General features: G+C 35.6%; 3 protein-coding genes across 11 annotated transcripts in view; 2 read left to right on the top strand and 1 right to left on the bottom strand.

The window, feature by feature from the left end:
* Positions 1–269, top strand: part of LOC139994256 (juvenile hormone esterase) — a 44,990-nt gene extending 44,721 nt beyond the window's left edge. Inside the window, exon 9 of the transcript XR_011801594.1 lies at positions 259–269. The gene's annotated coding sequence lies outside the window, so the exon portion shown is untranslated. The remainder of the gene's footprint in view (positions 1–258) is intronic.
* Positions 1–22,422, bottom strand: part of Dh31-r (Diuretic hormone 31 Receptor) — a 165,914-nt gene that overhangs the window by 51,102 nt on the left and 92,390 nt on the right. For 6 of the 9 annotated variants that reach the window (XM_072016723.1, XM_072016722.1, XM_072016721.1 and 3 more), the window contains one exon: positions 1,517–1,627. The exons of 1 other annotated variant lie outside the window; for it this stretch is intronic. In XM_072016723.1, coding sequence (XP_071872824.1) covers positions 1,517–1,627 — 111 coding nt within the window. Of the gene's footprint in view, positions 1–1,516; positions 1,628–11,386; positions 11,700–15,429; positions 15,505–22,422 lie in introns of those variants that run through there. 2 more of the 9 variants (XM_072016729.1, XM_072016728.1) reach the window with 2 other exon arrangements.
* On the top strand, positions 15,086–22,116 carry LOC139994258 (UDP-glucosyltransferase 2-like). The gene is made up of 6 exons (XM_072016718.1): positions 15,086–15,235; positions 16,135–16,563; positions 18,325–18,747; positions 19,678–19,909; positions 20,855–21,080; positions 21,636–22,116. Exons 2-6 carry the CDS (start codon positions 16,153–16,155, stop codon positions 21,910–21,912), a joined length of 1,569 nt encoding a protein of 522 aa, XP_071872819.1. The 5' UTR covers positions 15,086–15,235; positions 16,135–16,152; the 3' UTR covers positions 21,913–22,116.

The following is a 22,422-nucleotide window of genomic DNA, read 5'->3' as shown; positions in this document are numbered from 1 at the left end:
GGCATTGGAATCGGTGAGGTGGTCCGCTTTGCAAATAATTGCAATATTTCATCGGCTGTTCAACCTCGCATGCGAATAAACTAGCCGTAAGCTGCTACAAATATTATACTTTGGATAGCGATGGTTAGTATTTATATATACAACTGATTTAGTATTTATATAAAAAGAATTTTGCAAAGCACCAAATCTACGTCGCACTTGGTCGTGTGAAAAGTTTAAACAACCTAGCCGTGTTTGATTTTGCAGCGAACAAAATTCTCGATAAACCGCAATTCTCAATCAACCGACAAACGAGCGCTTACAGAAATGCAGATTACGAGGACTTTGAGTGATAAACTGCCAACGAGAGGATATACCCTATACACTGAGAAAGGAATTATCCCGATATCGGTCCAATGGTTGCAGAATAATCACCGAACACCCGTAAACGAAATTGCTGGACTACAAGTTCCTTGCGATAACAATAGAACAAATCGAACAAATTTTGCAACTGGGACCAATCAGTGTATTACTCCCACAAGATGCGAAAGATTTCATCCCGATAAGACAATCCACTCGAGAGTAAGAGAAAATGAGAGAAATACGAACGCTTGAAATACAATATATTTTGAAACTACAGGAAGTAATCACGTGCTATTGTTTAGATATTTCTTTTTAGATTTTCTATTAAAAAAAAAAATAAATAAATAAAATAACGAATTATATAAATGATCATGGAAATATAAAACTTTCACATGACTTTAACAAAGTACCACATACTGTCCATAACTAGGTCCACTTAGTGTTGAAAATACCACAAATAACATTGTTCAACAGGAATTACAACTATTTAATTTTATAATCTTCTGCATTTTAGTGAACTAAGCACGAATGCGCAAATCATTTTTTTCTTCCCACAGCTCAGTTTTCGAGAAAAATGAATTTCGAAAGGATTGCATATTTTCAATTTTGGAGATGTTTTCTGCCTTTACAGTAGCAGCTATCGAGTTGCTATTGAGACGAAGACACCTATATGTTTAAATAATGATCGAACTGAAAAGGATACCTGAAACACACCGCACCTTTTTCCTAAAATTTTTCAATTTACTTCAAAAACTAAAAATCTAAGAGAAAGTCTAACCGTAGCACGCGACGGAGGAAACATTTCTGCCGAGGAAAGCATAGGAAACGAAGAGGTTGGGTAGAACACGCGGCCACGGCAATGATGATGACATTGCCGATTGATCCCGCGTTTCCAAGAGGAATATCATCTCGATTGATCGAGCAATTTTGAATACACACATAAAAATATATCTATAGATACGCATTTGCTCATTCAACTGAGATTTCTTTCTTTTCTTCTTTTCCCGAAGTTGACATAAAAATTGGGTATACGTGTTTTTGGAACATTTGGTTTTTTTTTTTCTTTTGTTTGTAGGTCTTTTTTCGCGTCTCTAACTGAATTCCTTTGTGCACGGTATTTCGTGGAAAAAATGCGATTGTACAGTGAAACTGGTGATGTAAAAAGAGAACTTACGCGAGACGTCGAAACCAGTGATGAAATTTGGACACGGGGCGTATGCAGTCGTTCCTGCTGGAGTATTTGGCCAACAGGACCATCCGTCAAATGTCATCCGACAGTATGGCTCTGAAAGATATAAAAAGCATTTCTCTATGAAGTACACTATTTATCCTGTTTCGGTTAAATGACACGATTTTTTCGCATTTTTATCTCCACTATCCGTAGGTAGAGAATGTGTCAAACTCGTCTTAATATCTAAACGAATATTTACTCTTTCGGTCGTTTCGATTTATATCGATAACAATTTGAGACAACGGTTGAGATAAATAAGACAACGATAAATAAAAGTAAATAAATAAAAAACGAATGAAAAATAAACAGATCAATGGCTCTTAGTTAAATCCTTATCAATATCCAATAATTTAATTACAACGTGTTCGTAACTTTGATGTATACACTCTTCGTAATACTTTCTGTATTATTTAAAATCTAAAATAATCTGAGAGAATGGGAATATTGCATCGGATCTCGTAATAACTCTATTAAAATCATAAGCTTTGTTATTTGGCCAAAACAATTTAAACAGCATCCATCGTTAACTCGCAGTCGGCTACTTTTGTCTCAAGCTCTCTTCGTATAATAGCATACCGTAAACAGAGATGAAAAAAGAAGGAAAAACAAGGAGGGAAATGAAGAGAATCTCTATATTTAGAACTCTTCTTCTGGCATGTGCAATCGTGTTTCTCAATTTCTTTTCGAACGAATGCAAATGTTGTGGATAACAGCTATTACGTAGTATCTTCTCCTTTTTCTTTCCCCGACGGAATACTATCCGCAGTTAATTGAAACAGTGATATCCAGACGCTTTGGAAATCACCTCAGATACTTTCAGATCACGTAACAGAAGTGAACCTAATTCTTGTCGTAATAAACGCCGTTTCATGAAATAAATTGAGCGAATCTTTTTACGAGATTCCGGATGCGATGAAAAGTGGCTCGAAAGGTACGTATTCAGCACGTGACGAGACGTAGGTGAATTTCAAGAATCTCTGCAAGTTGTTGGAACATGTGCATTTCACGTTTGATAGCTTCTACGTCATATCAGGGGATATCACAGGAAATTGATACGCGTATAATATGCGCATGTAGAATACGTGATATGAAAATGTAATGGTATGTAGCGGCGAACAGAGTTTGAGATTCAGTTTACATAAGTTTCGTTGCGAATTTTCCAACGATTTAAATTAATTTAAATTAGCCTTAAAAAATTGTTGTTGGCTTTAATTTATTATGTTTGTGGTTGATAATAATATGTAGGATAATGCGTCCCTTTTAAAATGTTCCTTGTCTCTGTTTTCAACTACCTCTCCTCCCTTTTCTCCTTTTCTTTTTCCTTTTCCCTTACCTATCTTCTATTCTCTTCTCTTCTTTCTTTCGTTCGACGAAAATTTCCATATCCTAACGAGGAAATTCGGAAGACAAAACGTCGATCAACAAATCAAACAAATCTAGATCTGTAACTGAGTTTCGAATTTTTACTTTAATCCCCCTGTTCCTGTTCTATTTGCGGTTTAAGTTGGCACGCACGTATAAGTATGAATAAAGAGAATCTTCGAAACGTATTGTTAAAAGGATTATATTTAGAAACGTGAGTAAATAATCACGTGATTCATGACAATTTATTCGTGGATGACGTTTTTACAAATGCATTGCATTATTTATTGATAAAACATTTATATATACTTAGGTAGCCTTATTTGCAATTTCTCAGAGAATCGTGGAAACACAACCAACGTTTGGAATTCTATCGACTATCCATATCGGCCTCGATCATAGCAAATGTACAAAGAAATAGAAAATTTAATGAATTCAATAAAACGGCTAAACGTTAATTCAAGATAACGTATCGCAAAGAGAATGAAAAACGCGATGGCTATTTACGTCTACAAATGGAATTGGAAATTTATTCATGGATAGTGGCATAGATCATGGATAGTGGCATTTTATTTCAGAGCATTTCAAGTAACAACAAATATCGCGCGCAAAATTTCAAATCTGACACCCTGCAAATCGATATTTCTTCACATTGGTTTTAGCTTCAACGTCGATTCGCTCGTTCGTTTTGTATCTAAGTCGTCAACTAAGAACGATAGATAGTTTACAAACTTTTGATACAGATCGAACGTGAATAGAAATCGATCAAGTTTTCCTCTCAACTTGTCAGGTTGTTCATATTTTCAGGATGACCCAGGTGCTTACAGGACACGGCGTGTTCGGCGAGTTCCTGAAGAAAATCGGGCGCGAGACGACGGACATTTGCCACCACTGCAGGGAGAGCAGGGCACAGCGCAGCACACGCTGGAGTTTTGCCCGACGTGGGAGCGGCCCCGCTGCACTTTGCGTTTCATCATTGGCGAGAGGCTGACCCCCTCGGCGATCATAGAAGCAATGCTGAGCGAGCCGCAGAAATACGAAGCTATTCGCCTCTACTGCGAGCGAGTCATGCTCGCAAAGAAACGAGCAGAAAGGGAGAGAAAGAGAAAGTCTCACCCTTGTAGGATAACGCGATGGAGGGGGATGACGGTCAGGCGACCCAGGGCCGCTCCACCACCACCCTCAACCGGACTAGCGACTAGCAGGGAAATGACGCCAGGAGCAATGGCCCCCACTGGTCCCAATACATTCTCCGCAGGGAGGGCTCACTTATGTGAGTCTATGGGGGCTGGCAAACCCACGTTCCTGCAGCCAGGGATGACCGTCGGGACAAGCGTCCCGCTTACGTGAGTCCTCTATGTACACCGCAGGGAGGGTCGCCGGCAGTGTAATGCGCTTGACCGCGGTTATGCTCTCTCTACGTAATCCACGATCCTAATGCCAAGGGTGGGACCGTCGGAATAAGTCCCGGGTACAAAAGTACTTTCAGGCCCCCGCTTACGTGAGTCCCATCTGGGTCTGCCGAGCAAGGTTAGTACGTCGCTGAGCCGGCAGTGACATGGCCGTAGATCCGACCAATGACTTAGAATGGTACCACGGGGGTCGAGTGTGAGCCCGGAGGGAGTAGTGACCCCTCTGCTCGACCAGTTCGGGCTTAGACTCGTGGTGGCAGTGGTTGATGCCAAGATGTTGGCAAGACGGTCGTTTAAGGGGTGCGGATGCCCCCCCCCCCCACTCCTGAACGGTCCATCGGCGTGAGCAGCGTACCAACTGCTCCGGAACGGTCCTGGAGAGACGGCAGGGCTTAGAAAACGCCTTGTTCGACCTGAGATGAGTTTAATTGATCAGCGAGTTGTTGTTGCGTTTGAGCGTCATTCTCATCCAACAATGCTTGCAATTCTCTGTCTTGAAACTTTTTCGGTGGTCTTCCACGTTCTTCGTTCCTCACGTCAAAATTGCCATTTCTGAATTTTTTAAACCACTCAAAGCACTGTGATTTACCAAGAGCATGCTCACCGTAAGCTTCGACAAGCATTCGATGCGATTCTGCAGCAGTTTTCTTCAAATGGTAACAGAAAATCAATGCTGTCCGCAAATCGTAGTTTCCAGGCACAAAATTCGACATGTTCAACGCTATTACAAACTATGCTGTTGTATGAAACTTGTATTGTTCTGAGTCGAAAATGTTTGTGAGATGTCAACAAAGACTTTTGGCATCAATGATGCAGTTTAGTGATAACTACATTATTAGCTAGGGCCATCTAAAGGCAAATTCCGGTTTCATACTTACAGATCTGATAATTGGTGCCAATACATTAGGATCGACTCGATTAAGGGATGGCGGGAAATGCACCGATAGCAATTCGCAAAGAACGGGATCACGGAGCATTCCTATCATACGCGTAAGTAGGCCATCGTGGAGTTTTAGTCGGTAAGAGTCCGACACTGTTCTGCTGCTGCTCGCACTGGCGGGGAGCGACCATAAGGATTTCTCCACGTGAAAAAAAAAAAAAGATTGTTCATATTGTTCATATTGAACAATGACTCTAAAGTGCACCATTATGCCGGAAAATTTTGCTCTCGATTCACAACCTGCTAAAATATCTCGCTGTTTAATTAAATCCAATATCGTAACGTATGATAGAACGTGATATTAATGATCGAAGAACGTTAAACGATTAACGAGCTTGAACGTCGATCGACGTTAGCGCGCACATAAATTGCGATCGTCGGTGATTGTTTGTCTGACAAAATGTCTAGCCATTTGCTAGGATAATCAAAATGACGATGAAACGTACAAAAATGAATAATATGCGCTTTGGAGAATCCTGCTGTATAATACCATGCAATTTAAACAAAATATTACGTATTCTGATCGAAAACGATAAACGTTAATGTTTAATACTTCGACTGCCACGTTGGTCATATATGACTGGTCACGGTTTATCCGGTGACGCCACGGTGGTTATCGATGACCGGAGCGCTTGAATTTCTTACGATAGTAAAAATTGAATGAACATTGACAGTTAGGGCATTTTGAATATAACCGATAAATAGAAGATACTTTGAAATAAAAGTGCCCCATTGAACAATTAAACATTTTCATTAGAACATCGATAAACAAAAATGAGAACAAATCTAACGGTGCACTGTGTTTGCATCCATATCTTTGAGGGGTAATCTACGAATATTATTATAAACACAGCTTAGAAAATAATCGTAAATGCTGCTTTATAATCATATAATTGAAGTTAGAAGTGTGCACATACCTTATTATTATATATAGAACGAGCAAATACCATTTACTAATATCTTCTACACGTTTCAACGATATATTCTGCATGTTTTGTTTACTACGAGATAACGAATGCGAATGGTTTGTTGAAATAAACGAAACCTTGTTACAATATGTTGCTATCAATTGTTACCAATGCGCCACGGTGATCACCCGTGACCACCAATAAGATAAACGATCCATTCGGGAAGAATGTTGTCTTACCTCATTAATTTGTTATTACTTTGCTATTATATGCTATTATATGCGTCTCGAGCGAAACTTGTGATTTCGACGTGGCATTCAAAGTGTTAAATTATATTATAGCTATAGTTATATATTAATTATATTATAATTATAATATAATATTATAATATATATTATAATAATTATAATATTATACTAATTATATTATAGGATAGCTATAAAGAGGAAAGTGTCCATTACGATTTATCGATCAATTAAACATTTGAACGAATAGTAAAGATTTTCTGAAAAGAAGAATGACGCGAAAGAAACACGAGTTGATCGCAAGAATTCGTTGAACGTAAACTGTTTAAATATTATTTGAACTTGCGTTAAAATGAAAAAAAAAAAAAAGACAGATTGGTTATAAATTTTCCTACTTATTCGGCATATAATAAAAGGTTGTAAAAACAACTGCAAAACATTATTCATCGACTAATGTACTTTAGTCCACATGTAACGAAATGGAAAACAGCCTAATCTATGAACAATGCAAATTTGTCGTAGGATAAGATTTTATTTTTTCCTTTGTCATATCGTATCGCGAAAGTAACCTCGAGCTACTTAAGCTTGTAATAAGACAATTAAATTTGAAAGAAGAAAGGAAACTTTCAATGGAAAGCTAGTGAAAACCTTGAAAAACGAGTAAATATATATAATCAGAATCGATTGGAAATTAACGAGCCATCGCGTTTAATAGGTCGAACAAGCTGAGCGCGAGCAGAGATCTAACTTCGAAATAAAGGGAAATAACAATTTTTTTTTCTTTTTTTTGCTACATTCAATCAGATCCTCTGAAGAATTGCTTATTTCCTGTGTTCGTTGTATGAAAGAAAAACAAAGAAGAACTGTTTTTCTTCGAGCTTGAACAACTTTAATCTCTTTCAGAGGGTATAATACTCTGTCATGAAACGACGATAGAGATAAATAAATCGAGGAGTGGGTAATTCGTCAATCTTTTATAACGTATTTACCGTTTTCGTATCATATAGCCCAGTTTAAAATAAGAAATAAATCAATATTGATTATTTTATATATTATTATTAAATATAGTCTCTACAAAGGAACTACATGTACTATATATTCTGACAAAACGAGTAGCAATCTTACGAAGTAGAATAGCATAAAAGTAACTCATTCTTATCTCCTCAAGGGAAAATGTCTATTATCGTTTGAGTTATAGAACACTAAACATAAGGCATTATCTTGCAAAATAATGAATAATTTCCTCTAGATGATAATTTAATGTGAAACTTGTTTGTATACTTGTTTGTATAATTCAATTACTTGATACTAAAAAGTAAATTCAGTACGAAATACATCATGCAGCGCAGACTAAAGTATTAAGTTGTCCGAAAAGTTTCTTTCGTTTTATAAGGAAATAATAGACGCACAATGTTTTTTGTTTTATATTAGTTTATTGAATTATGCACGAACATGATAATAGAAATATAAACGAAACGGATCATACCTAATTCAATAAAATAATATAAAACAGAAATCGTTGTTCATCTGTTATCACCTTATGAAACGAAAGAAACTTTTCGGACAATCTAATACTTCTGAAAGTTAAGGATGGGAAGTGTATATTTTTTTTAAATATCCTGGCAACTAGAGAATATATTACAAATGAGAAATTTATTTCAAATATTCCAGATCATATACGGTAATCTATGATGTCGTCCAACCTTTTGACCATGAATAGCGAGAAAAGGAAAAGTATAGACTCTCTCTCTAACCGTTCGAACCGTATCAAAGTAGAGCAATTATTGGTTTTCAACAAATATAGGAACTGCATTTACTCGAAATTCAAACAGTCGCAGCACGCAAGTATATTGTAGGTTGATAAGCTCCGTGAAATTCAAAGGAAAAGCAAAATGGCCTATTCATCTTTCGACTATGTAACAAGTCGTTAGCTCCGAACGCTGGACATGCTTTCGAGCGAAGAACAACGCGACACGCTGGCCAGAACAATATAATGTACAGCGGTATGTATTCTTGATTAATGTGAACGTCACCTATTCCACTTGCAACTTACATCGCGCACATAGTTGCATTTTCCTCGAGAAATTGCCAGTCGAAACTCGTAATTAACGTGACTAGGAAGCCGATTACCTCCCGCCATGTGACATAGTTTTCACGTTAAAGAAAATAAAAATAGAGGGCCAGTCTTTGGGGATCGTGTTTCCTTATGGCACGTGGATTTAACGTGCCACGATTTTTCACCGACGTGGAGTTGAAAAGAAAAGGATCGAAAGAGTGTAAAACGAATTTTTAATATGTTCGCGGATGCAAAAGACGACTAAAGTGTTTAGAATTTAATGTAAGTGTAATTTTTCATGTTTTAATCAAATATTCCGATATTCCGATCTCTCGCAGAATTCGTAATTTTGTCGGTACATTTTTCATTTTCTATTCGGACGCGCAGTGTGTTAAAAAATATATTTTCAACTGAATTTTAAGCCGCGCTGATCGATGGAACTCGATTGATTTATAGTGGCGACCTTTCTCGTCGGTTCTTTCTCGTATAAAAAAAAATTGTACAATAAATTCCGTCACTGATAAGTATCGTGACGAATACTTGCTTCACCTTGAACAGAAATACGTGCAACTCTTTGAATTATTAACAACAGATAGCTGAAACCAAGTTCAATTCTCGTGCTTTTGTTTACTGTTCTTTATTAATGAATTAATAAAATATTGAAATAATTTGTCCCACTAGCGATGCACAAATTGTCATTTTAAGATAACATATCAGTTCGTTAAAAATTCGAGCCGATACGTTATTTAAATAAGCTTAAAGCGTTCGTTAGAGAGGGAAGCATGAAACGTCGTAACGTAGGTTTGTTAAGAAAATCAATATTTACCTAATCCGTTTTACTTAATATTTTAGTACGTCGAGATTCGCCAAATTTAATCACATTCATCAAGATTATCTTATTAGTCATCAGAACAAAGAAACGGGGAAAGTTCTATCCTTTTCTCCTTATCTTTCATTTAAGGGCTCTCGATTCTGATTATAAAAGGCTCGCGAGTTTTTATGCATTCTCGGGGACTTTAAACGTACAAAAACGAATAAAACGCGCATAATATGCAAAAATATTCGAAGAGAGATAGTCGGTTACTAGATTTGGAGAGGGACATTTTTATCTACTCGTTTCTTTAATTATATTCATAGAAATATACAGTTACGTAAGTATCCGGACTTTTATAATTTTCGCTAAAATACAATTTCATGATGTGGATGAGAAAGAAGGAAGTGCCAACGCGTTAACGATATTTCAATAGAGCGAGCAGACGGGAATCTCGGTGAATTTCGAACGATGGTCCCTCGTGTAAGTGGAAACGTCCCATCGTTGCAACGATAAATCTCCTCGACGACATTGACTCTCACGAGTCTGAAGAATTATTGCCCGAACAGAACTTCGTAATTCGCCAATAGTTCCTTTTATTGCATTTTTGTTCCGCCGTTCAACGTGATCCGTAACAGAAGGGATTAGTTCGGAAGTAATTTCACGTACGATCAAATCACGCGATGATTTATCCGTTAGTTAAGAAGATTTAAGGCTTAAAACGACACGAAGTTTCGAGCTAACAAGAGTATCTTTCTATATCATATATCAATGTAGATCATATTCTATATGATAACGTCAGTCTTCAATTATTTCTATTTTAACGATCTTAAGTATTCTGTACTTTAAACTATGTTTAAATTAAATAAAAGATGTTATTAATATCGCATATTATTATTAATATATCATTGATTATTCAGCAGGTGTAACGATAATATCGACATAATAAACGACAAATATCTAGTTTAATTAGCCAATTATTTTAGAACCAAACAGTGATTAAATTTATTTTAAATGTTAACTAAATATACGCCAATTATATTTAATCACCAATCACTGATCGAGTTTATTATACAGAAGTAATTAAATTGCTCCGGTGAATTTGCGATTGAACCAAATCCTCTATTTGTTACATTTATAGGAATAACAGGCAGGTAAATTTATGTTCGTCCCTGAACCAATCATTCTGTGCTATAGAACCGCAAAACACATCGTATTGTAATCAGAACAGTATATGGAAACGAACAATAGTCCGATAAAGGAAAGTAGGGGAAAAAAGTGGAACTTTTATAATTGATATAGGATGACGACAGAAAATTACAAAATACATATAAATAATGGGGAATTAGAGATAGGAATGGAAATAGCGAAGGATAGGAAAATGTTTTGTAACAACGTAGAAAGTCAACAATATCATTAACTTTCGACCTTCGAGATAACGTTGTATTTCGACTGGTATTCACAGAGCAATGTTCGATAAGCTTTAATTAATTCGTGAAACAGGACGAAACCATATGTTGATAATTTTGATTCATAGCGCATTATTATTGTCGATCTGTAAAATCTAAAATAGCCGACTATACAGGGTGTTATCGAAAGTTATCTACAAGCGAAAAAGATAAAAAAAGAATATAGAATAAAATTTGTTCGTAGGCAGCTTAGTTTCCGGAAAATTCAAGTTTGAAAATTTATTAAGTATACTTAAACTGGACTAATTATCTATCTGTAAACGTGTTTATAAACAATACGACCTTATTCTAGATAACAAAGCGAAAATAAATAAAAAACGTAGAATACAATATTTCCGCTTGAGGCTTTATTTTCAAGAAAATAGCAATATAGTAACCGATAATGCTAATAGTACTAATCCTTTCAAACTCATTTTCGAGAAGAATAAATTTTTAAATATATTCTGCGTAAAAGGTTTAACGTTTATAAATAGTGTAATAAAATTATACAACACATTTTGACGATGTAACGCCGTACATGTTTTTAAGTTTAATTAATTACTTGATCGGTTGAAAGGCAGATTAATTGTTTTCATGATACCTAAACTATCTTTTACGCTTTCGTACTTACCGCGTTAAAAATTCGAAAAAGAAAATAAAAGTTACGATACAGCTCACAGTATCTCGAATAATACTTTGCAACTTCGATTAAACGAAACACGGATAACCGACACTTCACAGTACTCACGAATTTCCAAACTCGATTTTCTCAGAAACGAAACGTCATATGAAAAAATGTTATTCTACGTCTTTGACTTAGTTTTTCATGTAGAACCAAATCCTGTTCGGTTGTACTACGATTATCGCCCCACTCTATTGATATTTGCGTATGATATTTTATACAGTTACTACGATACTATTGAATTGGCAACTAAATGATTGTGGATTTTGTCATTAGGTGGTATTGACAAAATCTGCAATCATTTAGTTGCCAACCCGATATTTTAAAACCTTTGCATTATTCAAGATGATAAATATTTCTTTGACTTTACGCGATAACTTGCCTCACAAAAACGACAATATATTTGCATAGCATAATTCATAATACAGGTTGACGGTAATTACAGCACAAGGTTACTGACTACGATATTCCATATTATGATTCATAATTTATTCTTACTTGCTAACACGAGCAAGTAAAAATTATAACTCATATGATAAATTATCCGATAATTATGACAAAACGGCCACATAGTTTTCCGTAGTAAAGAAATAATTGAAAACATTCTAGAAATTCTATCTGCAATACTGGCGTATCCGCCAAAATCGTGTTACGAGATATTCAAGGTTGAAACTGGCTTTTTTTTGTTTGTTTGTAAAATCGAGATATTTATGAAAAAACTGTAAATTCGATATTGCGCAAACTTCAGAAAATGACATTGAAAAAGAATGACTATTTTACTTTCAGCAAAAAATGACAAAGCTTTGGAAAAGTGATTTTGGATGCCTTTCGATTCAACAGTCGCTTGAAGTTTAAATAAATCCAACAAACAGCTTGTACGAGACATTATAATAGACAGTAAGTCCATATATTTCTGTTTCAGTCAAAAATGAACGAGATAGAATTATTTCACTGAAGGATACAGCGAATATTACCCAGATAGGAACAAAACGAGGATCGAAAGGAAAGGAACACTCGGACGTGTTAAATGGATCGCCCATCAAACGAAAATTAGAAAGAAAGAAAGAAGAACGAGCGTTAAAGCAAGCTAAAAACAGAGAAAATCAACCAGTAGAGACAAAGCAAAGGCTAAGAGAAGAAGGAAAGTTGCGAAAGATTTGAAAAATTTAGGGGAAAGCGACGAAGAAAAAAGGAAGAATATTCTGCATAGTTTGCAGTGAAAAATATGTCCCTTCTCCGAGGGAGGATTCGATGAACGTTTAAAATGGACACACAAAAGGACGCTCTGGTGGCAGCAGTTTTGCTATTGATTACTCTGTTCAACAAATTTTAATTTCTCTTCTTTTTTTTTTTTTTCAATCTTACGATCTTTAATACACGATTCTTGTAAACTTTTGTAAACTGAACAGGAAGCTGCAAACGTTTGTTCTCAGTTTGTTTCTATAGGCCGTAGTTTTCGAGCAAATCAATCTTGAAAAAAATTGCAAATTTTCAACTTTGGAGATGTTTTGTGCTTTTGTTGTACAATACTCGGCAACAATGGTATTCAATGTTGGCGAGTAACAGCCTCACGGATTTAGCGGTTTTTTTACACCGAGCGGCAGGCAACCTCCGACATTGAGTACCATTACCGTTGCTGTTTGTGTTTGCCAAATTTGTTCCCTTTTATGTGTGATACGAAACGTGATTTTCTAATTTTTCCCGATGTTTCTCATAACAAAATATCTGTCCTGCAGCTTCCTATGGTTAGATTCTCTTCTAGACTGTTAATATTCCAAGTAAATTGAACAACGTAAGCAAAAAGCGGTGTGTCCTTGGATACTTGTCTCACTTTTATCATGATTTAAACATATTTAAATATTCGTCTCGATAGCAGCTCGGTTGCTATTACTGTAAAAGCACGAAACATCTACAAAGTTGAGAATCTGCAATTTCTTTCAAAACTTATTTTTTCTTTTCAAAACTTATTTTTTCGAAAACTCGGTTCTATAAAGAATGGTTTATAGATTCATACTTGATCAAAAAAATTATCTAGAATTATCTATTGTAATTTGCAAAATTATTCCCCTGTTGAAAAGTATTATTTACGATATTTTTATTATATAATTAACGAACCTCATTTGTAATAAACATTTGTAATTACCTGAAATACTTTGGAGTTACGGACAGCAAGGTTTTTGTTAAGATCGTGTAAAATTTTTGTGTTTCTCTGATCGTTCTTGTAATTCGTTGTTTTATTTTGTTTATGGAAGAGAAATACTTAACAAGTAAACATCGTTTGACGAGTATACACGTCAAACAAGAACTTTATTACGGTGCGTTCGACGTGTATACTCGTCGTCGCTGGTATTTATTTACGCACTCCACGACCTAACTCCATGAGAGATTTCTTTGAACGTGTTGCAGTCGTTGTTGATACAAAAATTCACTCTTTCTCGTTTCTTTTTTTCTTTAAACCCTCCGTCGGTAATATAGATTTTTACTAGCGCGGTCGGTATTATGAATTTTATGCGAAGGTACGCTGTTTCGTATCAAACGAATATTACAAAAAGTTGTCGTAGGATTTCGCCCATAGGATTATGATCCTTCGAAGAAAAACGAAGAAATTTGGCGCTTAAGAAAGTGTAATTATTTTTTGACCCATATTTGTGAGATTTTCGAGTGAATTATTTATTATTGGAAAATGATACGAGACTCCGAGGAAAAAAAGCTCCATATTTCACACTTCCTAACCTATGTATATACTATACTATTATTATTAAGTTATTACTATTATTAAGTATATTAGGATTAAGAAATTGCTACGTATACTAAAATAAAAATAATTATGCATGCAAAGAACACTTGGCAGAAAATTACGTGAGTGGAAAACAGGTCGCTGAAAAACACTGCTTATGTTACTCGTGGTATTCAGAACTGAATCGAGCGAAATAAACATTTTTAGGCGCGGGAACCACAGGATCTGGCACCTTCGTTTCGGAGAAATTGGACGATGAACATTTCGCCCGGGTCTCGACACTCGGCACCTCCATAATGCCGATGCAGGATTAATATTTAGATAACAACGAACAATAACTGAAAATGTTTTTCCTCTACTGTTATTTATATCGTGTATCGTAACATAACGAAATACATTCTTGTTCATGTTCGTATATTTACTGAAACTATAGAGTTTAAAAATTAAGACACTGTCCCTTCATAATGCCGATAGAGGATTAATATTTAGACAACAACGAACAATAACTGAAAATGTTTTTCCTCTACTGTCATTTATATCGTGTAGCGTAACGTAATACATTCTTGTTCATGCTCGTATATTTACTGAAACTATAGAGTTTAAAAATTAATTAATTGTAGAATGTGCGAATCTTCTTGCGATCAACCTCTTGTATATTTCGAACTTCCCCATTTTCTCTTACTTATTTACCTTGTAAATATATGTGATTATTCTACGTTAATTGACGGCAAAGACACGCACGATATACTTATCTATAATGTACTACTACATGTTAATTTAATTAGAACACATATAATACGAACATATGCGTATACGAATGTATACGTGCAATACAGAGAAATATGTTAACACATGCGACGATAAGGCAAACGACAGATGTAGCAAAGTACTTAACGTTAACAGTCGCAGATCAACATTGACGAAAGACACAAGCTTTCGGTTTCTTGGTTACGTTGTAAATTTTAATGCAAATGCAAACATTGGTATATATGGTACTCGAGTGAAACATTACTATAGGAGTTACCTTTTGGTTGAAGTTGGGAACTTTTTAGTGAACTTTGGTGAGTTTCTGTGAATTTCTAATAGTTTTTTCTTTTTTTTTTTTTTTTCTTCTTCTATCATGTGAAACGATGTGGCGAAGATATAACAAATTTGAAATCTATTTCTAGTCATGTATATGAATTTTTATGTGGCTGGAAGCGTTTAATTTCTATTAGCTCACTAGATAGATAGATGTTTCCATCGTTTCGTTTACAGATTACAGAGGATCTCGTTTCTATGATTTATTTTGCCCCTATTTCTACTTTATATCTGGTAGTTACTATATGACCGACTGAAGTACAAATTCGGTATCTTTTATGAACTGTGTTACAAAATTATACTAATCAACGAATACATATTTAAATGCCTCGAGCTAAATTTTTGTTAACTTAATCTATTAACTAGCGATTATATAAGTGCAATAAACTTCAATTTTACAATATTACTTTCTGGCAAATACATTTCTTTTTAAACTTTCTACTAAACTTCTGTTAGTTCATTAATGATGCGAATACGATGCAAACACGTATACGACTGTAACCTTTCACCTATAATTTTGATAATTGAAACAATATCGAACGATAAACAGAAATAACACGAACTGCAGAATTGTAAGCGGTAGAATTACTACAAAATCTTCATATATAAATAAAAATATTGTTGTTTCATGTAATTTCATCCGTTCGAGTAAAGTGCCACTTCTATTAAAAAAAAAACAAAAGAAAAAAAAATAGGAATGTTATTTGTCCAACTCCCAAATTTACGAATTTCCAAATCTCTCGAATTTTCAAGTTTCTGGACTTGCGAATTCCCGAATTTTTGAATTTCCAAAAGTTCGTGTTGTCGGCGTATAAAATATTTCAAAATGAAAATCTCGCAAAGGTATAATTTTATTATTTCAAAGAGGATAATTTTACAGGTATCAAAAGAAAAGAACATGAAACACCAGAAAGCGTTGTTCTGCGTGCTACTGGCTCTGTCCATACACGCGAACAATGCCTCCAGAATTTTGGGTATCTTCCCATACAATGGCAAGAGCCATTTCCTGATGTTCGATGTTCTGTGCAAGGAATTAGCAAAACGAGGGCATCAAGTCGACGTAATTAGCCATTTTCCATCGAAAACTCAATTGGCTAATTACACGGACATTATTGACTTAAATGGAACCCTAAGAACCATGGTGAACAATATGAGCACGGATTATGGAAAACGTATACAACAATCGATTACTTATAACGTAGCTACAGCTTTTGGTAATAATCTGTGTAATCTAATGAAACAGGAAAAAATGCAGAAATTCATAAAAAATCCACCCAATGATCCACCTTATGATCTGATTATGGTAGAGGTGAATATATTTCAAGTCAAGAGTAACGATTCCGAATTTCGATCTATCCTGTCTCTCTCCGAGAAATAAAATGTTTAAAACATAAATAGGACAAATTTCCGTAAATTAAAACATTTTATAAGACATAAAAGACGATAAAAGGCGATAAAAGATAACAAAATGAAAATAATACACGGTGTAGCGAATATGAGTATTTTTCTATTCATTCGTCAAATATCTTTTTTTTCTATGAAACTAAGTCTAACGCTTTCGTTGCCGAATTTTACAGATTCGACACGGTAAAACGCGTATTTACTAGGTATGTAAATATGAAACCGGAATTATATAGAAAATACACGTTTATTATATGAAAATGATGAAAAATATTTTATTCGAAGTATTGCCCATCGCTAGCTATACATTTTTCCCACCTGCCTGGCAATTGTTGGATGCCATGCCAAAAAAACTGTCGCTCTCTTGAGGCAAACCAGTCATCGAGCCATTTTCATACATTTTCGTAAGAAGTGAAGTGCTGGTCAGAAAGTGCGTGTCCCATCGATGCAAATAACTAGTAATCGGACGGAGCCAAGTCTGGTGAGTAAGCCGCGTGCGAAAGTATTTCCCAACTGAACGCTTCAATCGTTTCCTTGTCCGGTTTTGCTGTACGTGATGGTGCATTATCATGAAGCAAAATTACTTTGTGTTGCCTTTTTTGATATTCTGGTCGTTTTTCACGCAAAGCTTGATTCAAATCGATCATTTGTTGTCGCTAGCGCTCAGTATTAACGGTTTCGCCAGGTTTCAACAGCTCATAATAGATCATACCCTTCTGATCCCACCAAACACAGAGCATTGTCTTCCGTCCATAACGATTTGGTCTTGTAGTCGATGTCGGTGGTTCGCCTGGAGCTACCCATGATCTTTTACGCTTAGGATTCTCAAAATATATCCACTTTTCATCGCCAGTCACAATTCGCTGGAAAAATGACTTTCTTTTGTATCTGGCAAGCAGCATTTCACAAGTGGTTTTTCGGTTTTCCTGCTGTCTTTCATTCAGTTCATGTGGAACCCATTTTCCCACCTTCTGGATCTTTCCCATGGCTTTCAAACGTATGGAGACGGCTTCTCGTGTCACGTTTAATTGATCAGCGAGTTGTTGTTGCGTTTGAGCGTCATCCTTATCCAACAATGCTTGCAATTCTCTGTCTTGAAACTTTTTCGGTGGACTTCCACGTTCTTCGTTCCTCGCGTCAAAATTGCTACTTCTGAATTTTTTAAACCACTCAAAGCACTGTGATTTACTAAGAGCATTCTCACCGTAAGCTTCGACAAGCATTCGATGCGATTCTGCAGCAGTTTTCTTCAAATGGTAACAGAAAATCAATGCTGTCCACAAATCGTAGTTTCCAGGCACAAAATTCGACATGTTCAACGCTATTACAAACTATGCTGTTGTATGAAACTTGTATTGTTCTGAGTCGAAAATGTTTGTGAGATGTCAACAAAGACTTTTGGCATCAATGATGCAGTTTAGTGATAACTACATTATCAGCTAGGGCCATCTATAGACAAATTCCGGTTTCATACTTACAGATCTGATAACAGAACGTTGTATTAAGGTCTCGCCAGCGGAAGCGTTAATGACGCTTTTTTCAACCGTGTAATTAAGTACTTCACGATATGTCTCAATTCCGAAAAATAGTAAAACGAACAAATACATAAAGTCTGACAGATCAGACGAGATAGAGTTTGTAACTCTAGGAAGGTTAATGTTTCTTCCAGTATTTTGGCTCGCCATGCTACATAGGATTCGGCCAACTTTTGAATGCGCCAGTGGCCATCGTCTTGTCATCCATGCAAATGGCATTCGTCGACGATTTTATGGGAAATCCTACGAGTTACGCCTTCCTCTCCGGCTTCAACAACGACAATGCCGTGGTAAACACGTTCTTCGATCGCCTGTGGAATTTCTTCATTAACTACAAACATACATGGATATTTCAACACTACACAGCTGAACAAACCAACATGATGAAGCAATACCTGGGTTTACCTAATATACCCGACATTAGAGAATTAGAGAAAACTGTATCGTTGGCTATAGTGAATTCGCACTATAGTTATTACGGAATTAGACCGGTCACGCCGGCAGTCATCGAAGTTGGTGGATTACATATCGAAGCAGACAAGTCGAAATTAAGCCCGGTAATGCCTTGAAAAGTTTCCTGCGACTTTCTTCCAGCATTCCTCGAAGGTTCCGTTAGCGATATTTGAAACTTCCTGAGGATTTTTTTTAACTTCTCTTCGTAGTATTCCGTGTAAACTTACTTCCGAGATCCCTCTGTGACCTTAGTTTTCTTCGAATTTTCTTTTGAGAATCCCTTTAAATAATTCCTTAAAATCTTCCACTGCAACTTTATGAAATTTCTTTTCTAAAATTCTTATTAGCTTCCCGTCGATCTCTTTCGCTGCTGCACTGCAATTCTTGAAAGTTTAAATTTTCTCCATCCCGTACGTATTGCTATCCCATATTCATTCCGAACCTTTGAAGCAAATTACTCGCGTTATTTTTACGTTATGCTTTTCGCAAACGTGGAATATTCTAATCGTGTTTTGTAATTGAAGACATTGAAACCTTATTGAATCAGTAATGAAATGATCTCTATCGTCTTTCTATAATTCTGTGACCAATATTTATGGCAATTAGGCATCAATAATAAGTTTTGTACGTGATATATTGTATATATTATAAATTTATATCGTAGATAACTTTCCCATTAACAAAATACTATAAGTCATTCTGACAACTGCACAGCGCATGAAGAACGTTTATCTTTCGTACGAAGTAGCATGATATTCAGGTTTCTTCTAATTTAATCGATAAAGTTGCAGAATACATTTTTAAGAAGCCACGCGTACTATCGTTTTGCATGTTATTGGGTTGGCAAACTGTCATTAGGTGGTAATGACAAAATCCGCAATTACTTAGTTGCCATCCCAATAATATCTGGAGGAAGGAAAGTAGAAGCAACGTTCGACAGCCAACGTGTTAAATGTTTGCCAAATCAAATTTAACGAAACGACACGATAACAGAAACGTCGAAATAACATTGAATTGGTGTCTTCTTGATGTAGAAACTCAAGGAATGGCTAGACATGGCAAGCCACGGTGTGGTATATTTCTCATTGGGCTCGCTAATGAACATCGAAACGTTGCCAACCGAGACGATATTGCAAATTTACACGTCGTTCGCGAAACTTTCACCGATAAAGGTTTTGTTGAAGAGCGCCAACGCAACGAAGTTACCATCTGGTTTACCCAATAACGTGCTGACGTTGCCGTGGATTCCTCAGGTTGCGGTGTTGAGTAAGCGAAACGTATCCTTCCAAAAATTATTCTCAAACTGCCATCTACGAGTTTGCACAGGCAATCTCGTCTAAATTTATTCACGCAAATACCTTTTAAACTATGCGTTGAAATTCTTCATTCGTCGATTGTTTTGTTTCAAAGGGAACGTTTTACGAGGATCGCCAAACAAATTTTTCTAAGTAGAGGTGCTTTCGAGATTTCAACGTGTCTTTCCGATTTTTAACGGAACTACGATTTGCTTTTGTATGCCATTCGATGTAGTTTTCAATTCTCTACAAAAAAGTATCAAGGTACTTGTATCTGAAGGATAATTCAGTGTTCGTTAAATTGAACGTATAGAGAACCAGGAAAACATGAATGTAAAAGCGCAGCTTTATCAAACATTTTACCTTGATGCTTTTTTATGGAGAATTAAAAGGTGCATCGAACGACGTACAAAAGGGATTTATAGTTCCATTAAAAAAAAAAAAAAAAAAACAAAGGATACCTTGAAACCTCGAAGGCACGTTCGTCTAAGTAAAATTCGTGATCGCAAGACGTAACCCTTGAAACAAGGTGTTTTATTATTTTTTTTTTTTTTTATGTTATTATTTAATTTGTACTTTACAATTTGTTTAGCTGAACATTTGGTAAATTAGTTTTACTTGAAACATATTTTTCGTGTAATATATTTAGAATATATTTCGCGTAATATGTATAGCGTAGGAAATATTTGCGTGGATCGATTAAAACGAGATACACTGTATGAAACCGGTTCGATTTTTCGTTAATATCTATTGTTAATATACTGAAAATTGATTAAGAAATGCACGAATTCCAAGGAAACTTTGTTAAAGCTAGAGTCGCAAAACGAGGTTCTGAGATCATAATGATTCTCAGATATGCTTAGTTCTTCAATCAAATCAGATCAGATTAAACGATTATCGGACGTATTTCTCACAGAACATCCAAATATACGAGTATTCGTAACTCACGGCGGCCTTATGGGAACCCAGGAAGCTACCTATTATGGAGTTCCTATGATAGGAATACCGGTATTCGCTGACCAAATTAAAAACATCAACATTTTGGTTGAGAAAAATGTGGCAGTTCTAATAGACATCGATGACATTACCGAACATACTATGGACGTTGCGTTGAACACAGTTTTGTACGATCCCCGATACAGGTAAAGTTTCTTATACGATCGTTCCAACAATTTTTCAAATAATCTCCTCTACAATTAATACGACAAATATTTCGAGAAGTCTAACAACATTGACAAGATATTATCTGATCGTAACGAATCCTACTCCTGATACTGTTATTAAAACGATATGAACGAAAATATTTGGATCGAATCCTTCGTTTAATTTTTTAACTTTCGTTTCGATCCGTAACATTAGTCGTATTATCTCAATGAGTTCAATATGATAAAAAAGGCGAAGTACTTTGAAATGAAAAATTTATATAATGTAATGAACAATAATCCATCGAGAAATTTCCATATTCGGATAATAATCTTATCTATCCAAGTAAATTTAATATAGTTTTCTTATGTTACTTACTGTTATTTTAATATATCTCGTTATTTTTCTCGTTATTTGATATATTTTATATGGAAAATCAAATATACAGTCCTTTAAATTTGAAAGATATATATAAATTCTCAAAAAAAAAAAAAAAAAGAAGAAAGGTAGGGCAGGAAACAACCACTGTCTGATATTGACTATTATTGTTTTAGAGAATCTGCAAAGACAATGTCGAAGATGTTCAGAGATCGTCCCATGACCGCGTTAGACACAGCCGTATACTGGATCGAATATGTGCTGAGAAATGGGCCAGATAGCTTAAGATCAGCCGCTGTGAACTTACCTTGGTGGAAGTTGCATCTACTCGATGTTTTCGTCTTCTTATTTGCGTGTTTCACATTCGCAATTTATTTATTAATAGTTTTATTAAATGTTGTATTAACAAGTCTCCAAAGAAAGGCCGTTCGAACAGAGAAAAAGTTGAACTGAGAAACGGGACGAAGAATATGGGCAAAAGCTTTAACAGGGTAGAAGATCACGCGTTTTTTGCGAGGTGTACTTTCAAAGAAACGCGTCGTTAGATAATTTTCTTAACAAATTCCCTTTGAGAGATGCAACGAACTTTTGCCTTTTCCATGCAGTTGGCTAATTTTTTACTTAGCAGAGGAAACGATAAAACTGAGAAGCACTGAATAGCGAAACGACGAAAAGCTTTTCTTGAAAAGGACGCGCGTTCCACGCGGTCAAATTTGTCGATACGAAATTTTGGCGAAACGACCGCGCATTCGCGTAAATCGTACTCTGGTGTAGCATCTACTTGCAATGGAACATTCTGGATTTAAATCGAAATCAAATAATTTATATTTCATTTATAAACGTCCTTTAGAAATATACTAGAAATATACTTGAACATCGTTGATATAAATTCCTAGACAATTTTATTCAACTTCATTCTGTTACACTGTGCCAATACCTCACGTGGTATCTATTAGGTAGTCC

This window comes from Bombus fervidus, chromosome 14 (genome assembly GCF_041682495.2).
Source record: "Bombus fervidus isolate BK054 chromosome 14, iyBomFerv1, whole genome shotgun sequence".
NCBI classification, from domain to species: domain Eukaryota; kingdom Metazoa; phylum Arthropoda; class Insecta; order Hymenoptera; family Apidae; genus Bombus; species Bombus fervidus.
Note: the sequence above shows the minus strand (reverse complement) of the source record. Positions and strands in the feature narration are given on the sequence as shown.

What these genes read in the sequence shown, in the direction of transcription:
- LOC139994258 (XM_072016718.1), top strand. Translation starts at nt 16,153, where the DNA reads ATGAAACACCAGAAAGCGTTGTTCTGCGTGCTACTGGCTCTGTCCATA. An exon ending in ATGATCTGATTATGGTAGAG is followed by an intron (nt 16,564 to 18,324) that starts GTGAATATATTT and finishes TGTTTCTTCCAG; the next exon opens with TATTTTGGCTCGCCATGCTA. An exon ending in TCCTCAGGTTGCGGTGTTGA is followed by an intron (nt 19,910 to 20,854) that starts GTAAGCGAAACG and finishes TATTTCTCACAG; the next exon opens with AACATCCAAATATACGAGTA.